Source organism: Ambystoma mexicanum, chromosome 2p (assembly GCF_040938575.1).
Source record: "Ambystoma mexicanum isolate Mex_15411 chromosome 2p, UKY_AmexF1_1, whole genome shotgun sequence".
Lineage (NCBI taxonomy): Eukaryota > Metazoa > Chordata > Amphibia > Caudata > Ambystomatidae > Ambystoma > Ambystoma mexicanum.
Window position 1 is genome coordinate 1156350300 of NC_090923.1, and position 22886 is coordinate 1156373185.

The following is a 22886-nucleotide window of genomic DNA, read 5'->3' on the forward strand; positions in this document are numbered from 1 at the left end:
CCCCCCCCTTATCTCACTGTTAAGGATTCGAATCTCGCCATGGTCAACTCAGCCTTTCTTCATTCCGAGGTCGATAAATTGAGTACCACTCTGAGGAATAATAATGTCTTCTGTTGTTTGAGCGCTCTGAGACACGGGGGTGTGTAGCGCTATATAAGAAATACATTAATATTATATATCTACAATAAAAGGGCAATTGAAACCAAGATGCATTTCTTGTTCTTTTACCCCGGGGTTTGATCGCCAGTGGTACTTGCCAGGCCCTGTGCATTGGTTCTGTGGTGGAATGCAATGTACCTGCTACTTTACAGACTAGGGCAATCTATCCCCGTGGCATGGAGGCGCTTGGTACTGAATATTATGCATTGTCGGTATGGGTGCCCAGTTTTATATTGGATTCTGGAAATATTTTGGGATCCAGGAGGGGTGAGCAACGATTGGGTTCACTGCTTTTAATGACCGTTGGTTTTTGCGGCCGTGAGGTTTTGGTGGGTTAGTGGGCATGGATGTGTATTTGACCAGGGCAACACCCATGCACATGTTGTTCTATGTGCCTTGTCTCGTGTGATGTTGGTATCTTGTGGCTTCACGTGACCTTCGCTCTGAGAGTGTCCAGCACTTGGCACGTGTTGGCATCGGAATGACAATGTGCGCTTAACAAGAGGGAACTCTCTCACACTCCATGAGTTCTACTCCGAATGCTTGCTCCCAACAAGTACACTCCCCACAAATACACTGTGGATTTGCTTTTTGTAAGTTGCTATTTTTGCAATTACTTTTTTCCAAACTTTGTGTTACTAAGCATGACTTTTTTTGTTTCGCTCTGCAAATTGTGAAATAAATGAAGTATTTCAATTGATTCAACAGATAGGTGCCAGGAAGGCAAATACTTTCATAGATTGCATGGGGTTTAAGCTGGGACTTCCAATTGTGGAGCCCCAGAAGTATCCTTTAAAATGCTGTGTTTTTATTTTTTATTTTTTGTTATTTCCCCTAACCACCTCCTGGAGTTGCCTCCCTGTGGCCATATGGCTTTTAGGATCCCACATCCAACTTTTTCTTGCAATTTTTTTCTTTTCAGACTCAGTAAAACAGAAGACGGGACAAGTGTTCTTAATGAAGTATTAACATGCATTTCTTTTGGCACATCGGCAAGTGACTCCCAACCATTTAACTTTTTGACATGGCACTTTGACTTCCAATCCCAAAGAGCTATCTAAAAGTCAGTTGCCTATCACGACTTAAGTCTGCCCGCAGGTTGGCTGGTACCTGGTGGCCTCAACCTGTAGCCTGAACCCCGAATGGAAGGTCTAGCCAATGTTTCCAGTCGCTTCATCTTGATTGATATATTATACCAGCATATAGGAACCATAAAAATGTACCAACAAGCAAGTGTTCTAAGGAAGGCAGACGCTGGATTAACCAGTACTCCCCATCGTGTTCTTACATGCTGTAAAGTAACTCTCAGCAGGAAAACTGGAAGCAAATAAAGTCCCTCCCAGAAGTATCAATTGCCTTCTCCGGCTACACCAATAAAGGGAGTCTGAGCTCATGGTCAAAGATGGTCACGTTATGGACATCAATGTATGATCCTATATGTGCATGGGGAGGGAGCAATTTTAAAATCCTGTGCACAAAGTTTACGGGAAGTGGTACATGGTACCAATAAACATTGTTTAATCCAGGTACTGGATTTATCCCCATCTGATTATGCTTTCATGCCCTGACGAATGATCATTGACTTTCAACAGAAACCGGTCGACGTTTGACAAGATGACATAACGCCAACGTAAGCTTTTTACTCTGAGTTTTTTCAAAATTGGTGACGTTATCCACACTGCTTGCAGGTGGTTTTGGGAGTGAGATCACACCAGTGGTCGAAGTGACCGGGAGCGGTGCTCCTCTACTTTTTTTAAATTATGTTTTACTGCTCCTATACTTTTATTTTAAAAAGCAACCGTTCTGTTTTAAATAACAGTGTAGGAAGAACTTGAGACTTGCACTTTCAGTGCACAACCCTGAACATTCCCTTAAACCGCAGGTGCAAGTGTTTGGGGGTTTGTATTGTGTGTGGGAGGGGACGTGGTGATGGGGTTTGTGGGGAGTGGGTGCAGGCTAACAGGTGACATAGTTCCACTACTTCTTTTCGTACACTCCGACCACTGGATCACACATGTAGTTTTGACGGTTTTTTTTTTGTTGCTTTTTGCTTCCACACTTAAACATTTGGAATTTTTGTTTGCATGCATTCCTTTGTTGCTTCTTGTATGGTTCATTGGCTGAATACTAACGGAAAGACCTGCTCCTCTGAGCAGTTGCTGCACACCAGTATTGGGTGTTCCACTACAGACCTGTGTACACATTCCCAGCTTTTGCCTCTATCTGCATAGATGGTGCGCCAGAGCAGCCTAGGGCATAATGCTTTGGACACTTTCGGGGAAATGTAGATCTTCGAACACTTTCCTGTTGGTACATATCTTACGTGTGCCCTGAGGTGCGAGTATTAGTCTGAACCTAACCTGTACTATGCCACTGAGCGGCTGTGTTTAACAACCGGCAAAGCATATGAGGACGATTGAGGCCGGTCGATTAACAGTGCAGTGATATGGCACTTCTGTATAGGCGCGTTATAAATGCCATATATCATATCATATATCATATGGTGCCGATGAGGCCCAGTCTCTTACCAAGGAGGATCATGGGAAATAGCCTGTCCCCAACTAACCAGAGCTAAAGCACAGAGCAGGTTGGATCCTGTTGGGTAACCGGACACATGGGCAAGATGGGCCCTGTCCCACAGCAACAACAGAGCTAGCGTGGGCCGCGGTCTTCTGATGGCGCTGAATATTTTCATTCATTTAGATGTGCCGCGTCTGCATTTATTTAGGGGTTTGAAATGGTGCCACGATTTTCACCTTTTAGTTTACTTCCAGTCGCCTATGTGCAAGACATGCGAGCCACGGGCCGGGGGAAGGAGGATGAGCAAAGTGACGGGAGTCATTACACTGATCTGCTGCTGTAAGGTTATGGGTGATAGGATACAGGAATTAATCCAAGATGGCAGGAAGTATATAGGAGACAGTTAACGCAAGATCATTGGGAATGGGGTGGAGCACGGCAGATGCAAACTGCTGTTTCATCACAGGGTTTTTTACCACAGATTTTTTATCGAAAAAAATCATCCTTTTTTTTTTTTTTGGGGGGGATCACCCCTCTAAACCCCCCATCCCGTTTAATGAATTTTTATTTCTGATGTTTGTTAATCTGCTTAGAATCACATGCTGTGCATAGGTCCGACATCCAGTGGTCACTGCGGAGTATTGCATTTTGTTTTTCGTAGTCGAAAAGGGGACGTCGACAAGGCGTGTCTGTAACACTATCCCTATAGTGACGTGCGTTGTACCCACAATCCCTCACGCGTGCATGTGAATCTAAGCAGATACAACCATCAGAAATGCTTTTACGGTAAGTAATGCATTGTCATCCCCGTATACCCACACTCAATTTATATAATTTTTTTAATCCTCCCCAAAAAAATCTGCGGCAAAAAACCCTGCGAAAAAACATCCGGTGATGAAATGACGTCGTACCGGGCAAAGAATCGAACAGTTGAATCCGCCAAACTGTTGTTCGGGTCCAGCCATTGGTTTTACTCATTCACCACAGTGACAAGACACTGAACGCTCAAATTCTTGGGACATTCTAGTATCAGTATCTTTCTAAATGAAAGCTAATTCAAGTGGCCTCGAAGGATCCAAGGTAAACAGATCCAAACCTTTGGGCCCTGCACTCTAAGGGCTTTTCCGCCATGCAGTGGCAGTTTTCCACTGGTTATTAAGGAGGATGCCAAGACCATAATCAGAATTGCTGATCTTCATTAAGGTACTGGTTATTGGATTGGGCAATTGAAGTTAAGTGGGAAAGTCCCTAACAGAAGGGTCAGGAAGGTCCTCTCCTCATTGGGACTGGGCCCCTTCCTCCTCAGGAACCTCCCCTTGCTCAACGTCTCTTCTGCTGTGTGTATGTCTCTAGGCTTCCCAGGCCTTAGAAGCAAGTGTACCAGCTTGGACACTTTTAGAAGAGTTACCGTATCCCTCCCTGGATGTTGGCCATCGGTTTAAGTGACAGCACTCTCCCTACCATGACTCGTTGCTCCTCCCACCATCTGGTCCTGCCTAGGGCCAGTCAGGCCCGCCAGAACCTGCCTGCTCTTACTAATTGTCGATGTTCTTCCTCCTCTTTGATCCTTTTCTCAGCACCTAATGTCCTTGTTCTATCTCCTCCTAATGTTACCCTTCTGGTCTTCCTGGTACTGCCTTTTCCCATCCCTACCGCCTACTGGTGCTCTTTCTTCCTCCTCTCCGATGTGTCTTCCCCTACCCTATTGTCCCTTCCTCCATCTCACGTCCATTCCCTGAAGTTGCCATCTCCTCTTTAAGTGAGACCTCCACCTTTCCAGTTATACCCTCAGTTACCACTTCCTCTTTTACTAGCACCTTTTCCTTGGCTTCCCCCACCACCTCCTGCTCTCCACTGCCTCCTCCTCTCCACTCTCCTCAGTCCCTCCGGCCTCTGCTTCTTCCTTCCACTGCTCTCCAGTCTTCTCCAAATATGAGCTTCCTGCTACTAGGGCCATGGGGATAGCTCCGGGGCAGAGCGTTTGTCTTGGATGCACAGGTTTGAATCCCAGTCCCACTCTGAGACTGGTCTCCGGTATTAAGGGATTTATAAACTATTGATTCATGTATTACTACAATCCACCCTGCCTGACTGGAGCTGGGTGCTCTGATGTTGTCCCCTCCTCACCCCACTCGAGTAGATCAGCTATTGATTTTCTGCAGCTGTGGTTTGCGATTTGGCGAGGGCTGGGATTGGCTGTTCTCACTGAGCGCACCTGAGGATGATTTGGGATGCAGAGGCTGGGACAGGTCTATCATTGGCATGTCCCCCCCAGCCCCCATCCTGGGGATACCTCTGTTGGCTTTGTTGGAGTGTAGCCTGGGGACGGGATCGACAGGTGCCAAGTCTGAGTGGTTGAGAGAGTTTTGAGTGGGGCTTGGCAGCTTTTGTTGGTACCCTGTACCCCTCCCCATAAACCTTGTGTACAGGATTTTTAATTTGCTCCCTCCCCGTGTTGTGTGTCTATACATGACGAGCCCAAAACTGCCCCCTGTTGTCTGTGTTGTTACCTGATGGGACATAACCTGTCCCCTGCTTTGTGTGTTAACTGACAGAACACAAATTGTGCCATATGTTTTGTTAGTTGCCAGATTTTAGCCGGCCCATTGCCGTGTATGATGTTGCCTATCGGGGCCTCGTCCGCCTTGTGCTTTTAGTGTTGCGTAGCTCTCCCTAGAATGCCCTGTTCTGTGTGTATTTTTACCCGACTTGTGTAGCCAACCTGCAGGACCTAACTAACCCTTTGCTGTTTTTGTCACTCCCACAGGTGGAAGAGGACGACGACCCTGACCGTGGCCAGCCCTGTAACTCCTGTGGAGACGCGTGTCCTGGTTTCCTGGTGCACGGATGGAGGTAGGGTCCCAAACAGACCGCCCCAGGCCTTAAGCATTCATTCTCCGCTTTCACCCCACCTTGTCCATGTGTGAGGAGCACCACCTCCCCTACACCACCACTACCACTCTTAGGCCTTACATCCCCCAATACCGCGTGAGGTCATTGGAGCGCTCCATGGCACGCCCTGTTACTAGTGGCGCAGCTTGCTCTCTTACTCCGGGGTTCTGAGCCACGATAATGTGATTCATATATGGACCCTTGGGGTTACACGTGTTGTTTCTTTGGGACCCTTGGGCTTGTTCCTGTCATCTGTTTATTGGCAGGTGTGTCTTTTGAGGAAGACGGGCAGACGGTGTATGAGTCTTTCTCAGATATTATTCAAATCTGTATTTCAAAAAATGAAATTCAAGCAAATAAAGTTCACACAATCCTCATTTGCTGTGGTGTTTTTATTTAATTAAAAAATATTCTGTGCTACAGAAGTCAACACATGTTTCATACCATAGGCACTCCCTCAAGGACTAAGAATCGTGGGTACTGTTGTTCCAGTATCAAACATTAAGGGCAGATCAGTCCAAGCTTTTTTAGTTACCCATAACCCTTGAAATGATTACAACAAGGAGCCCTCGAACTGGAGAGAACAGGTCCCGCCCTAACTTTTATTGTACTGGAATAAACAGTATTTTCCATTCTTAGTCCTGTAGAAGATCCTATGAGACGAAACATGTGGGACTCATGGAGAACCAGACTGTTTGAAATTAAACATCCAAGCACAAGTGGATTGTCTCTCTGGTTGAATGTCTCTTCTTGAAATACACATATAATGATATCAATGAAATAACGCTCAGGCTGCCCTCCTTCCTCACGCCACACCCCTACTGAAGAGAGGGGATTAATGAATGGACAAACCATGCACCAGACAGAAACCGAAGTTTCTTTTCATTGACCTGCAGAGACCCCCCCCCTTTTTTCAGTCTTCCACAAAAATAACGCTCTATCGGCTACTGCACTTCTCATTTATTAGCCCTTTGGCCTGGGTCCATTATTCTTTATAACCCCCTTGGCTTCCCCCTTGCGTGTGCATCCCTTTATAGGTGCTTTGGGCTCCCTCAGATTAGTTCTTTTTGAATCCTTGAGCTTTCTTCTGTTCTCCTTACTAGCCCTCGGCCTTGCTCCAATTACTCTTTATGAACCCTTACGCTGGCTCGCTCAGGTCCCCTCTTCCCCCACCTAGAGTTTGGGCCTTGGGCTCAAATTCTGTTTTAGAAGTCCTTTTAGTCTGAGCACCTACTCCATGTATTGTTTAGTATTCCCTGATTGTTCTACGATATGCTGCATAGCAGGGGTGTGGGGGGGTTATACGATATGCTGCATAGTGGGGGGGTTATACAATATGCTGCATAGTGGGGGGTTTATACAATATGCTGCATAGTGGGGGGGTTATACGATATGCTGCATAGCGGGGGGTTTACGATATGCTGCATACCGGGGGAGGTTATACGATATGCTGCATACCGGGGGAGGTTATACGATATGCTGCATAGCGGGGTGTTACTGCAAGAAGTTGATCCTGAGAGCAGCACTGGACCCACTCCAAGGTCCTGCTGAGACACCTACACAGTGATGGATGCACCCTGAAGAGCCACTCCACTGCACCCCATCGAGATGCTCCTAAGTGGGCCCATTAGATGGTCTTCCCCCAACATTAGTTAGCCGCTATGTGCTTCCCCGCTGCTATGATTTACCTTGGATGTTTCTACTGTGATCTGCTTCTCTGTGGCCTCCACAGTAATTGTGCTCCTGTGTGCCCCTTACCCGTGTGTTATGTTGTTTTCACTTCAAGGTCCCCACCCCCACCCCCCACCCCTACCCCGTGGTATGTTTCTGGGTTTTACAGTGACTTTGCTCCTAGGCACACCACTACTAGAGTGGTCTACACTGGATAGAATGTACCAAATACTCACCGGGCTCCACACTGTTGATTCCCCCCCCCTCCCACCCTCATTAAAATGCTCAAAATCTAGGTACTACATTAAACTACACACCACGGGTACTGAAGCCGGCCCCGGCAGTTGAATCCCCCTGCTATCCTTTTAGGATACAGATCACTCAAGTGGCCTCATCACACATCACCTGAAAACATACGCCATACCCAGAACTCGGGTTCTTCCGGCCTGCACGTGGCAATAAAACAGCGATGCCATCTTTCATTGTTCCTCGGTCCCTACTTGCCAAATTGCCTTTTTCTTCTGTCCTTACTAACCAAACGCAACCCACATATTTCGAAGATCGCATAGCGCCAAGAGACGGTGCAAGTGGCAGTAGACCACTTAAAAATCCGAATAACGTCAAATAACCTAATACCTTGTGTGCATAAAAGCATTTGAAATGAACAATTCTCACAGGCCGTTCATTTCCTTTGGCGGATCAGACTCCCAGCACATAATGTCCTGGCATTTCAGGGCACACGTGACTGCCTCCTCCCCCTGCCGTTATAAGCACTGGTCGCCCAGAAACCTTGACTAAAAATGGCAACAAAGGTAATGATTAATGCACAAACTTCTCCCAAGACTGCGCAGGCACGTTGCTCCCCCGTCCTTCCCTCTGCGTGCCATCTCCTCCTGCTTCTTGCTCACTGGACCGGAAATCGTAGATCCCGCCGCCGGCGGAAGGACACTCCGTATGTAGGCCGCAGTACGCGTTTTCTGTGCTGTGCCGCCAGGCCCCCTAAAATCAGACACGCGACAGGCCAAGCAGCCTTGGGATGGGTGCCAGGTTGATAAAGTTCAGGCACTGGCTCTGATAGGTGGCAGAACGTTCTGGTAAATTCAAAAGAATTCTGCAGCAAAAGGTGGTGAGGGGCGAGCAAGCACCGAGTGCAGTTCCCGGTCCGTTGTTTTGTGCATTCACATGTGCCATGAGATTGCAGAGGAGCTGGCGATAAAGGCCTGTTTGTGCTGGATGCAACAAACTAAATATGTACGAAAGGAAATCGAGCAGTGCGCCTGGGACGAGACAAGGCCATCTCAGACTTTCAACCTTCCCAAGTCGCTAAATGAGTACCAGTCACGGTTGGGTAATGATAGTTGTGTATACAAATGTTCAAGCACAACCCTTTGGTGAAAATACGTGTTGTTATTCTTATTACACCTGTAGAAGGTCGACCCACAGTATAAAAGGGCAACGTTTTTGAGTTGAAGGGAAGTCCTAGAGCAGGGCAAGTTCAGTGACTACGTGGGTGGACGGTGTCTGCCCACGGAAACGGCGGCCACTGCCCCCTCTATGTTAAGATTTTTTTTTTTTAAATAGCATTTTGCTGCACGGTTACCAAGGCGTGAACAATGCCGCAACAAGGATTTGAACCCAGGTCCTACAGGTGAGTCAGGAGAGCTGACCACAAGAATCGCCGATAAGCTGCCTGTGAAATGTCGGATATTGACAGGGCGCAATAAATGGCATGTTCAGTTAAAGATTCTTAACTTTAAAAGGTGCATGTGTGCCCTCTGCAGTGTTACTGAGAGATATGCTCTCTTGGGGAAATACTTATTTGGTCTGTGCACTTCCTTAATAGTGAAAGAATACTTGAATAAAATTTGCATATTTTTGGGGGGGATCTGTTCACTTCATGTGACGTCACTTCCCAATGCGTACATCAGGGTGCCCCCAACTGGCGAGCAAGAATCGGGAGTAAGAACGCACAGACCGGAGTAGGGAGATCCGGCGTAATAGGTCACATTATGGACTTGAGGGTGGACCTTTAAGTTGGAGATCATGGTAGGAGATTGGAGGGAGAGCCTCGGGAGATTCAGGAATAAGAGGCTATGAGGTTGGATGGGGAGATGTGGGAATAGGAGGTCCTGCTATGAGGCTGGATGGGGAGGTCCTGCTATGAGGCTGGATGGGGAGATTCAGGCTAATGGTGTGGGGGCATTGCTTGTGGGCAACTGAAATATCTGCATTTTTTTAACGTTGGTTTCTCTTCACTAGCGTATGCCTCCTGGATGCTTCTCCGTCTGGATAAACGTGTGTCCTGCCAATCCAGAGCTACACACCTTACACTGACGTGCCTTTTGACAGCGACGCACATCCCCCAATCCCTTACCTCTACTCTTCTTTACTAGGAATGGGTGCGCACAGCAGTGACTAGGCACGAGAAGCCGCCTCCCCCTGAGCTTGTAGCCACTGCAGGGCTATTGGTCAAGGCAGACTCGGGAGGGCCGTGATCCTGGCCTTCAAGTCTTGCCAAGCTGGAAGATGCACCTGTTGCAGATGGTCTTGAACGGAACACCAATAAATTCCAGCTCCTCTGCGTGGCCCAACTGGATCTTTTCAAAGTGGATTACCCAACCGTGACCCTCCAGTAGTGAACACTTTTTGCTTGAGCCTGGGTTTGATTGGTTGATTTGATTGGATCAACCCACCATCCAGTAATCGTTCATCCCCAGTCTATGAAGGATCACTGCGGCGACACCACAACCTTTGCAAAAACTCTTCGTCCTGTTTTGAGCCTAAACTGGAGATCCTGAAAATGGAAATATTAATTTCCTACTGCAAACCGGTGGTTTGCTGGTGCGACCTGTGGACTGGAATGTAACACAAATGATCAAATGATGGTTTTCCCAGAGTTTCCTGATCAGGCATACTTTTTCAGATTCTGATGGGAAGAACAAGGGTGAACTAGGACAGCCAACCTGGACTCGTCTTGCGCTTGCTGTGATTGTTCACAAAGCTGGGGATCCAAATATTTCCTGGCTTAAGAATAGATGGCAGAGAAGGGATGCTTCCTGAGATGTCTACCTTTACCTATCTTAGACAAATGTGCTTTCTGCCAGCCACTGTAGAACCAGAGGCAAAAGAGGCTGCATTTAGAGACTTAGAAGATATGCTGATGGAAAAGCAGATCACACTTCTCTCTCCGACACGAGTATGTCGGAGGAATCGTATCCCCCCACAGCTGCTGTCCCTATAGCCAAGAATTCACCCAGCACAGACTGAGCAATGCATTCTGCATAGGTGGAGGTTCTGATGGGCACGTTGCTGAAGCATAGCATCAGAGGCATAGCCAGGATTGTCTAACGAGTGGGGCCTGAAGCTAATGTGTTTGGCCCACCGCACTGACATTATCATCAGTAAATGCCCATACAGTGCTGCCGAGTGGGCAATTTATAGATTTTGGGTGGTCCTTGCCCGCTCAGGGCTGACCCTGTCTATGCCTCTGCATAGTTTCTTGTTATCGAGGATTCCACATTCTTTCTACTTCATCAGAAGGAGCAGCATCCCGTGAAGCAACAGCCATTTTACCAGACAGGGTTGGTAGAGGACTTCAGACATGGCTGCCCTAGATATGCATCTCCCTGCGTATTTAAGGGTCTCCACCACCATAACATCTTGAGGTTCATCAGGAACATCAGCATTAGTCTAATCCACTTCCTGAGGCTTGGTGGGAAAGGGGGGCGGAAGGGGCAGTGGGAGGGTTCATCTTTTTCGATGCAGCCTCCACGCTCTCGATTATTACCTGATCACAGTCGTGGAGGCTGGGAGGATTGGCAGATATGATATGATAGGTTAGTTATAACGCGCTTAATACCCAGAGGTTTCTAAGCGCGGATCCGGGGATCGAACCTGTGGTGCTCCGTGTCGTCTTGCTTCCAAGGCGAGTACGATGTCCCGGAGCTATCCTCCCGAGACAAAGCACAGTGTCGCCTTGTGTTTGTATCCTGTGGCGATCTCGGAGAGGGTCATCCACCCAGGTCTATCCTCCTGGGAAGGGACCCCGCCATGGCAAACAGGAAAGCAGCCCTTCAGATGCTGTGATTCTCCGAGTACCAGTAATCTCCAGAATACACGAATACTTCACCTTCCCAATGCTTAGCTGATATCCGAGGCACAAGCCAACTCTTCCAATGGTAGGGGAGGCGCACCCACACAGTCTCTGAAGAGGCCGGGGTAAACGTGTCGGGAGGCATTCTTGGTGAAATAACTTTTGTGTAAACTAGTGTCATGGTAGGAACAAATGGTGCAATTTAAAGTACACAAGACAGCGACACTGCCCGTAAACCTGGTTCTATTGGCGCTTGCCAGGACGGTAATGCTGCGATTGTGATATGGTGTCAGCTGAAGGTTCATTGTGCAGACCCACCCGCTATGTACCATATTCCCATTTAAGTCTTGTGTGTCGCTGTGGTTGGAGTGTCTTTCAGGTGGCAGAAGGGAGGCACCTCTGGCAATGGACTACTAACTGTGGGCCCTGCATTGGTACCATGAACATAGCATGACTTTGCCTATCCTCACATAATCTAGCACAACAGGGCCTAAAGGCGGGAGAACGAATATTTTGAATGGATATAAACAAATAAATGTGACCAACCACAGGCCCCAGGAAGCCAACGCTCACTCCCCTGACATGCATGTGTTGACATTCTGATTACTTCTCCAAGACCTGACTGCTTGTCATCAATAATATATGATTTGATTTGATCTGCTTCACCCCGAAGGCTTGTGCTCTTTAACCTCCTGGGGCTCACTTTGATTGCCTTGCAAGTGGGCACAGACTTGTATTAAATGCAGCTGGGCAAGTGCTTTTTATTGGAAATGCCCCTGCGCGGTTTCACTTGCCCTCAATGTTCGTGCATAAGAAAAGGGCTGCTGCCAACCATCATATATGTTTCAGGAGTAACTGACGGACCTTTCTACAGCGTGCACAGCCCAAGACACCATTTATCATCTGCAGGTGTGCAAGGTCTCGCCAGGCATTTCAGTGTGTGGGCGATGGCTAACGCCCCATTAGCCCAGTGGTCTTTGCACACCTGCCTAATAGTGGTGCCTGGCCATTGAGCACCGCTCTGCGGAGAAGCACATTGCTTTCGGGGAAGCTCTTCTCACGTGATTCATAGGAGTGGTCCAGGAAGGAGCACAATGGATTCTGGGGTGTTTCTGCTTTTCCAGGGGCTGCACATGCCATGTCAAAGTGCAAAGCCTTCTGGGGAGCTTCAACGCACCAAGAGACTCGCATATGCACAGAACAGCAACACCATGGTCCCAGAAAAGAGAAAATATACTTTTAAATTCTCCCCTTGCTGACTTTGCTGAGCAGTGCCTGTCTGCCTGGTACATTGCATGCCAGGTAGGTGTAGCGCCTGTTTTTATATGTTGGGTACATATTGGTGTAGCGCAACAGCTCAGCGTAGTGCCTTATCTGCCATTGCAGCTTGGCTCCAGTGTTTCACACACCTCAAGGACTCACCAATGACCTAACATTCTTGCCTGCAGAAACCCCAACAGCCATTCAACCAACTATTAGACGGGGCTCGCAAGAAACAATACCGGTTACTCCATTCATCACGAGACACCTGCACCATCCATCACAACCATGCAGCAGGTACTAAGAGGTGCCAGACCTCAAGAAGATCCTGCTAAGCCTCTTTGAATCTGAAATCCTTATTGTGGAGCCCAGGAAAACGAATGAACCCAACCTTGAACAACCTAACGGCACTGGCCCAAGCAGTCACACCAACGCAGAAATGATGGGCACAAGATGCCTCCTGGTCAATGCACGTCTGGTTCCAAGCACTTCTCTGACATTGTTTGATCCTCTCTCCGAACACCACATAGACTTACTCTTCACCACAGAAACTTGGCTCTCAGTTATCCACAAGGATATCCCATCAGGTTTCAAGATCTGAGCTAATCACAACAATAGGTGAGGAGGTGGCATAGCTCTGGTGCACGGAGACCCCGCCGTAGTCTCAACACCCTCCATTGACACCATCCCAGACTGTGAATCGTTCGCTCTAACCTGCTCCATCTCTCCCATTAAGCTTCCTCTTCATCTACAGCCCTCACTTTGCAGACAAACTCGCTTCCGCCATCCTGTTCACAGATCTCCAACTATACTCGGAGATTTCAACATCTGGCCGAGAAAGATAAACATGCTATTACATGGTCCCTTGGAGCTAACCATGCTGCATTGCGCCTCAAACAAATGGTCATGGGTTCCACCCACATAGCTGTACACACTGTGGATGGCATTTTTTGTAATGAAAACCTAATCAGTTTCTGCTCCCCAGTGCACGTCCCCTGGGGAGATCCCTTACATATCACAATATTCAGAGACGGAGCGCCTTACAGAACCTACCTTCAAAAGAACTATCGACCATGACCAGACAGTGGAAAGAAGTGCACATCCGCTCTCTACCACAAAGACTAGAAGCAACCAAATCTACCATACCCAGAGATGGACCAACCACCACATAGATGCACTCCTCCACCACATTCAGAACTGGATTATTTCTGAGATGGACTGCATTGCCCCAACAAAAAAAACTCTCAAAAAAGAAAGAAGCCCAATCGTTCACCCACAGACTAAATAAAGGAAAATCGGAAACTGGAGAAATTCTGGAGGAAAAACACACACTACACACTAGCAAATTCACCTACGGTCAACAGTTACACCTTTTACAGGGCTGAAGTACTCGAAGCAAAGAAAGAAAGCACGCTACTCCATATGCAGTGATTAGGCCCATCACAGCAAAGGGAAATGTGCAAGATCATCAGAGAATTCAAGAACCCAGTGGCCTGTAACACAATCCTTGCTGCACACTTCAATCAAAAGAGCCTCAAAATCCATAAGCACCTTGATAACAAAGGACGCTCCCTCCCACATGCTACCAATGGGATCCCACCAGCACCTCCCACTACCTCCTCTCGGGTATCTTTCCACTTTCTGTCTGCAGAGGACATACAAGCTACAATTGACTCATGCCATTCATCAGGATCTCCTGAGGATCCAATCCAAGTACTCCCAATCTTTATAAATCCACCATGAAATCTCAAGACTTGGCGTCCATCTTCCTTTCCCTCAATGACTCCATAGGCACCGGAAAAGTGTCCAGCTCAGATGAAATCTGTATACATCAGACGTTTGCTCAAAAAGCCCAGAGTAGACCCCGATGGCCCCCATCTCAAACACGCCTTTCATCAGGACACATCTGGAAAATTGAATAGATCGTCCACTCCGGGACTTCATCAAAACAAACCAACTCTTGAATGAGCCACAGTATGCATTTTGACCTTCTAGGAGTACATAATCGGCTGTGTGCGCCATCTGGGGTACACTTAAAAACAATGTGGATGAAATGGAGTGCACTCATCCTCCTAGACATCTCAGCCGCTTTTGACACCATCATTCACAAGATACTCCTAAAAGACTGGAAGATATTGGTATTAAAAAATCAGCTCTACAATGGATCTCCACCTTCCTTACGGGTAGAATGAAAAACACAATCTTGGGCCTCTACAATTCCCGACCTTGCCCAATCACTTGCAGAGTACCCCAAGGATCGACACTCTCACCTCTACTCTTCATCTATAGAACACCCCTACTAGACATCCTCAATAATCTGGCATCTCCTTCTACAACTATGCAGATGATACACAAATAATCTACAAATGTGTGAACTTCCCATCACCAAATGCCCCAGACATTGAAAACTGTCTTGCACAGGTGGACGCATGGATGATGGCAAACAGACTAAAACTCAACCCTAGAAAACCGAGCTGGTGCTCTGCACTCCTACACATCCTAACTCCACCACAATCCCTTGGCCTGATGGGATGAACCCCAGCTCAAACCAGTCCATCAGAGTAAGAAAATGGACAACACACCCGTACTCTTGATCCACAGGTCAAAGCCATCGTCCGAAGCCGTTTCTCCCAGCTGCACATGCTATGCTGCATCTTAACTTACTTAACATTCACTCACCGGGCCACGGCCATAATTTCCCTAATATTATCCAAACTAGCCTATGCAAACAGTCTCCATCTCAGACTCCCAGATTACCTAATGAGGAAACTTTAAGAGTCCAAAATGTAGCAGCAAGACTACTTCTCAGAATGAAGCAATTGGAACATACCACACCAGCATGCATTAAGTGTACTCCATTGGCTTTCCAATTTGTAAACTGTGCATCGCCCATTGTTCATACCACGGAGGGGGGCCCCTCTTCCTTCAGAAGTAAGTTTCAACACTACACTCTTTCCAGAACACGTATTAGTCCAGCAGTGCAGCACTAGTACTATTCCCCAACTTCAACACAGAACAGCAAGGGGGTCCCCCTTTTCAGTTCTGGCCATGAAACTGTGGAGCACCCTACCCAAGCCTCTCTGCCTGCAGGAGAACCACCCAACTTTCAGGAAACCGCTCAAGACTTGGCTTTTCAACCAACCACTTAAATAAATGATAGCAACCGAATAATAAAAAAACTGTGCACCAGAAAGTTGGGCTAATTTACGACAATCATTTTCCGAAACTCTTGGCATTACCATCGGCGGGAACCAGTCTGATTCATGGAACCTCTGCTCTGTGGCACTGGTCCACACCTTTATTCTCAGTGAAATCTAAAACCAAGAGCCAGGAAGTGACAACACCCCCACCCCTCTCTACCCCCCACCCCCTAATCCATCATCTAACTCCTCACTACTCAGTGCTGGAAATGAAAAACATTTATTGAGGGAACCGTCACTTCTCAGGAGGAGCGGGTCTTTGAGACGGAGGGGCGTGGCCAAGGGGCATGGCCCCCAGCCAGTTTGCGCAACCCAATATCTCTATATAGGACCCAATCGTGGCAATTTGCATAAAAGCTAAAAGCATTATGGGAACAACATAATGTCCACAATTTTAAATGTTAAACCTGTCTCATAGGGATAAAATTAAAAAAAACCTTTTAAGAGAACACGGGACTCTTCTGTTTTGATTAGTCACAATATTCACCCTACCACAGAGAGATCTGGAAAATGCAGGCCACATAAGAGTTTGAACAGCTGCAAAACTGTATTGAGGCTTCAGCAGTTTCTGCATGCAGGCTCCAGTACTGCGTGTTCTGAATGCTTGTTGAAGAATGGGTTGTGCAGCGGGAGCAGCCTGCACCAAACGAGCAGACTGATTTCAGAAAACTTGCCACGAGCACCACATTTTTTAAAGCGGTCTGCTCGATCAGGCCCAGGATCTGAGAGAGTCGTGTCTGGGACCCCCTGGGTCTGGAGGACAGAGCGGGGCTCCGGCAAGAAATGTTTTGCCAGAGCGTCGCTCCATTTTGTTCCGGCCCATTCCCTGCACTGTTGCTACTAACACACCTCCCACACTCCTCCAGACGACCTCCTAGGACTAGTGTGCCTAACGGATTCAGAACGTATCTATCCATCAACAACAATGCTGTTAATTTTTGCTCTCCACAATCCGGGGCCTGCCCAGTTGGTATCGACCACAAACATCGACACCCAAGTAACGGGTACTTGCTGCATGCATCCATCAACACTAAAGGTTTCTGCATCTGCTTTCCCACTATCCGACTAAAACACGCTGCCCTCCTTTCTTATAGAGCCCAATGTGCCGCGAGGCCAACATTATTGGCAGAAGGGCGCTATTTAAGACCATTACATTGAGGCATGGAGGGCCTGCAACGATCTTTTCTGAGACGGACACAAACAAAAGAGGAGCTGGAGGTGTGGCCACTTTATACCCAATAGGGAGGCAGAATCGCTGAGTACAGGAGATGGAGGGGGAAACTGCTCCCTTACCTCTGTAGCAACGGAGGCAGGACCCATGCTTTGCCCCTGCAGAGATGTTCACACTTTTCAGCTGCTGGCTTCACTTCCCAAAGAAGACTGCACGCATTGTGAGTACGGCAGGAAATAACAGTTGCCTTTTCGGCCCTGCACATGAACTGCACTGCTGCTACTGCAGTGACGTTGGGCAATGTCAGGGATACACCTGCAAGGTTGAGTGGCTCTCCAAAGCAGAAAACTGCAAGGTAGCGTAGCTTGTTAGGCGACTCTCACTGGCATTTTGTATGTTGAGATCAGTGCTTGAAATGTGAAGTGCAGGTACTCACTATCCCAGCAGGGGCGCCATCAAGGGGTGGCCAAGGGGGGCCACGGCCACCCTTGTAAGAATGCTGGCCCCCCCTGTGGCCACCCTACAAAAAAGCACAGATTTTTTTCTTTTTTGCACTGAAATGTGCATGGACAATAAAATGCCCAGTTCAGTGCAAAAAAAAATATTTTTTTTTAGCTTTTTTGCCGAGGCTCGAGGCCCACGGCTGCCAGCCATGAAGGGCTGGAGTCAGGATGGACCCGGAAATAAACACAGCCTGACCCGCCTGGATGCGCGCATTTTTTGCTTTAGGTCATGCTTCCAGGGCAGGCTGTGTTTATTTCTGGGTTTCACTTTCAATTCCATCCAGTTCCTTGCTTGGCTGCAATTTGTGCCCACGTATGTGCTGCACAAACCTTTGGACAGATACACGCTGCCAATATTTTTGGATTCAGGCAGTGGCACTGCCTGCCACTGAAAAGGAGACCTGAGCTGAGATTCCACCAGCAGGCAAGCACTTCAGGGGGAGCTGAGGTAAGCAGTGTCTGTGTGTGGCACCCACCCTGATTTATCACTCACGTATGGCTGTGTCCTGGCTGGAAAGAATTGTCAACAGGGATGTTATTTAGGGGTCTCCCTTGCTACCCCTGTGGTCTCCCTTGCTACCCCAGAAAAATACATTTTTAAAAAAGTGTTGTTTTTTGTTTAAATGCAAAGTCTTAGGCTTTGGCCAGCGCCATGTGGCTCTTTGCTTCTGGAGTGGCTGGCTTTCATGTTCAGGGCTTGGATTTATTTTTTAATGAACTTGGGTTCCACAAGTCTAACACTTTCAGCAGTGACCCTAAATAAGAATGAATAGGAATACCAACTAATTTGTCTTTCTAGAATTCTATTCAATAACTGCTAGACTCATTAAAGGGTTATTTCAGGCACACTTCAGAGGGGAGTCACTGATTTAGTATTTTCTTGAAAACCTCAACTCAGCCTTTCATCCTTCTGAGGTCGATAAATGAGTACCAGCACAGGTTGGCTGATATTGTGTGTATATTTCGTAGGTGCTATATAATGGTACATCACTGTCATTTGGCCATAGACCTCTGCTTGCATTCACGTTATTTAGTAATATGGGCCTATACACACTGATATTAACGATACATATGGCGATCCATTCTTGTATGAAATGAATATTGCATTATAGTGATATCGTAACAATGTGTTTTGTAGCGTGCTTGGGAACAATGCTATGTGATGCCACATCCTGTTTTGTCAAGGGGTGAAAGGTTGTGTTCCATCGCTTCCTGTGATATCACTTTGGGGTGGGGTAAAAGACATCACTTCCTGTGATGCCATCAGCAGTCAAGGGTCGTGTGATGTCACTTCTGCTATACCTGGCGTTTTGGTGAAATGACGTCCCTGAATGTCAACAGCCTTTAAGGATGACCCAGGAGTGATGGTTTCTTCTAGTATTTGAACACAACCAACAATTTACGCAATTAATCAGTGATATTAAAAAAAATTCACTGAAGGTGTTTATATTTCCTGAAAAATGCATGTTGGACATAATGAGGCAGGCGCAGGATTTAAAGAACAGCAATCTGCTATAATGGTTTGCCTTTCACAGCCTAATGGTCTGGACATTAATGAAATAACATTAACTCCCTTGAAGAAGTATCTTAGAGCAGTCCTTTAACTATTGTTTGCATGACAATGTGTCTAAGTAATTTTAATGCTTCTGTACATTGCTAAATGCCTAAGGAATGTGAATCTTTAAATTTATGGGTGTCAGGCGAGATGCCTCTTGAATGTGCATGTGAAATGTGTCTCGCGTGTAAACGACTAGGGCATTTTCCATAATTTTTGCAGCTCGGCGGTTGGAGTTATTTTTTTTAAATATCAAGGACCCTTACTTGAGAGACCTGATGGAGTACAAAGCATCAAACCTGTTACTCTTTTCTAATAGATTTGCAATTCTTAGTATTTGACGTATGTTGAAACTCACCAAAAAAAGGCAAGAAAACCCTTAAAAAAAAAAAAATACTGATCCTCATTTGTCAACGACGGTTTGGCCCTTTTTTGCAACAATCTAAGATGCGTAAGAGAGTACAGATGCTAGCGGTCAGTGGTTGCAGTGTACCAAAAGAAGTAGTAGAACTATGTCCCCTGCTGGCTTGCTCCCGCTACCCACAAACCCCATTGCCACGCCTCCTCCCATGTGCAAACCAAACCTCCAAACAAATGCGCCTACTGTTTAAGGGAATGTTCAGTGTGGTGCACTGAAGTGCAAGATTCAACATCTTCCTACACTTCTATTTTAAAATGAAACAATTCCAGAACGATTTCTTTTTAAACTAATAATATAGGAACCGTAAAACATTTCTTTTGTAAACTAGAGGAGCACTGCTCCCCAAAGCTCCTGCCCACTTCCTCCACTGCTATGGGTTTACTGGAGTATATTTTGGCTTCTACTGAGAACTGCTTATTATTTGACTTCTATTTTCAATGCTCATGTATTATCTTTGCCTGAGAAGAAATCCTCTGTGTTCTTGTGTTTGATGAGCACTAGAAGCACAACACTGCAAGCGCAAATGGTTGTTGTTTTAGTAAGAAAAGTGTATTGTTGGACATTTGATTACTTTTATTGTTGGTCATTCACACGAGTAATACGTTGCTGGGCCTACTACCACAACCCCTAATTTTAAGTCTGCTGGGTGCTTAAGAGTAGAGGGAGAGAAGAGGGTTTGAACTACTTCCGGACACAAAACCTGACAGAGCCCAATGCAGGCCTTTTGATCTGCCTCTGGCTAGGAGGTTAGGCTCTGCCATAGCAGGGTGTGATGGAAATTGTGTCAAAATGGTATTTGTGTGGTAGTCAGACACATTTCAAATAAAACTAGTGAATACAAGTTTAAACAGCATTTTTTAGTTTGGAAATGACCCACATTATTGCTACGCCTATGATTAGTAACGGAAATCTCTTCCTTCTTCTTTAAGAAAAGTAGTAGTGGAGATGCAGTGACGATGAATGTTAATGAGGATTCAGTGGAAGAGCAAGATAACATATTCAAGCAAGCTAATGAACAGGCAGAGCCAGAAGCAGAACATGACAGTGATGAACAGGCAGAGCCAGCATCAGGGACAGAGAACAAGAAAGTAGCAGCATGGCACGAGAGTGAGGAACAGGCTGCAGCATTAACAGTCAAAGAGAGGGCGAGGCAGGACTCGGATAGAGCTATTCAAGCTGTACCCGGACCAACAGGTGAAATAATGATGGTGTGTCAGTGTGACCATGATAATAAAATAGATGGCTGGCTAAAGAGTAAGGGCCTCATCACGAGTTGGGCTGTAGCCCTTAAATGCGGTGGTAACGGTATTACAGCCGCATTTAAGGGCTGGTCCTATCACAAGTTGGGCGCTAAATGGGCTGTTTTACCTCCAGCCTTTCTCTGGAGGTGAAAATCCCCTGTTTTCAGCTGTATTACCGCCGGCTGTATTAGCCCGCATAATTAGCGCTGAAAATACCCCATTGAATCCAATGGACCCAATTGGGAATGGGGATTTACCGTTAACACCCAACTTGTGATCCGGCGGTAATACAGCCAGACCGGTCGGTGCTAGGGCTATTACAGTCGGCGGTATTACAGCCGGCAATACAGCCCAACTCGTGATGAGGCCCAAACTCTTCTTTCATTCTTCTAGATATATCCCAGTCAAGAGGAGACGGGCCCAAACAGCCATATCTGAGGTTTTCCCCCTCAGACTGTCTGGGGGGTAGAAGACGGGGCTTCATGAAAGAATGGTACTTCACACATAAATGGCTGGAATACTCTCAAAGTAAAGATTCTGCCTACTGCTATGCCTGCCGGCACTTCAGTCTCCCCTCCTCAGGTGATTCAGTGTTTACATCCGAAGCAGGATTCAAAAATTGGAAAAAAGAAACTTACAAAGATGGGGGAGTTTGTAGGCCATAGCAAATCAGAATCACATACTATTTCTATGTTAGCATGGGCAGAATATGAAAAGTCAATTGCAAGCAAATGTTCTCTCTCAGCCTCCTTAAATGCAGAATATAATAAAATAGTGAGGGAAAATAGAGAGTACATTAAAACTTTTGGAGAAACCCTGCTCCTCCCCTGCAACGCAAAACATTGCACAGAGAGCACATAAAGTAACAGAATGCCAAAATAAAGGACATGTAATCTCTGTTATGGAACTGCTAGCGAAGCATGATCACACAGTCAAAAAAAAATGACAAGTCAAGAAAATGCAACATACCTTGGGCACAGTACTCAAAATGAAATAATTGATTGCCTGGCTGAAATTGTCCGCACCTCAAAAATTAATGAAGTTTCACAAAGTGGGGCTTTCAGCATTATGGTCGACGAGACCAAAGACATTGCCAAGAAGGAACAAATGTCCTTGGTAATTTGATATTATTACAATTGTTCAATATGTGAAAGCTCCCTCACATATGAAGCAGCAGAGCGACTAGATGCTGCAGCGCTTTCACAGAAAATGATACAAATACTACAGAAGTATGGCCTTGGCTACAGAAATCACCTTGTAGGGCAATCATATGATGGTGCCTCTGTCATGAGTGGAAAGAACGCAGGTGTGCAGGCATGCATTACAACAGAGGCCCCATTAGCTTTTTACGTTCACTGCAATGCACATTGCTTGAATTTAGTATTAGTTGATAGTGTAAAATGCATCCATGAAGCCTATTGTTTCTTTTGTCTTCTGCAGAAACTGTATGTGTTTGTGTCAGGGTCATATGTGCATCAAAGATGGCTAGAGGTACAGAGGGACATGTTTCAGGGGGTCCCAAGAGAGTTTCAAAGATTGATAGAGACAAGCTGGGCCTGTAGGTGCAATACTTGCAAGACCGTGAGGGACAGACCACCAGCCCTCATACGTCTACTAAAAGAAATATCTGAAGAGAAAAATGGTGACAGAGCGGTAGAGGCAAGAGGTCTATTAGCCCAAATAGATTTAGAGTTTGCTGGCCTACTTTTACCATTCACAAATGTTTTTGGTGACATAAAACATCTGTCAGACATTTTACAGTTCCCACAACTCAATTTAGCCACGGAAGTTACCCTTGTTAATTCACGTGTTGATACATTAAACAGTTATAGAGAGGGTTCTGTCTTTAATGAGATTTGGAACAATACTATGACCCTTGCTGATCAATGCAACATTGCTGTTGCACCTCTAGGGTGTCAGGTCCCACCAAGTTCTAGGCTTGAAGGGTATTAAATTTCCACGCCTATATTTCAAAGACATGCCAATACAGATAAGGAGTCATTTCGGGCAGGCACATTTATTCCAATTGTTGATGTGCTTCTCTCTTAGGTGAAGAGAACATTCAAGCCTTGAATCCCTCCAGTCCCACATTTTGTGAGACAAATGTAGTGTTTCCATTTGCCTCTCAATACAACTGCAGCAGTGAGGATCTAGAATATGAGATCCCTCATGTCAAGCAAATTCTTGATAGGAGGCAAAC

General features: G+C 46.5%; 1 protein-coding gene across 1 annotated transcript in view; it reads left to right on the forward strand.

Annotated features, from left to right (window-relative positions):
• Positions 1-22886, forward strand: part of PRICKLE3 (prickle planar cell polarity protein 3) — a 215539-nt gene that overhangs the window by 132083 nt on the left and 60570 nt on the right. Inside the window, exon 2 of the mRNA XM_069645273.1 lies at positions 5447-5532. Within this exon, the coding sequence (XP_069501374.1) occupies positions 5447-5532 (86 nt within the window). The remainder of the gene's footprint in view (positions 1-5446; positions 5533-22886) is intronic.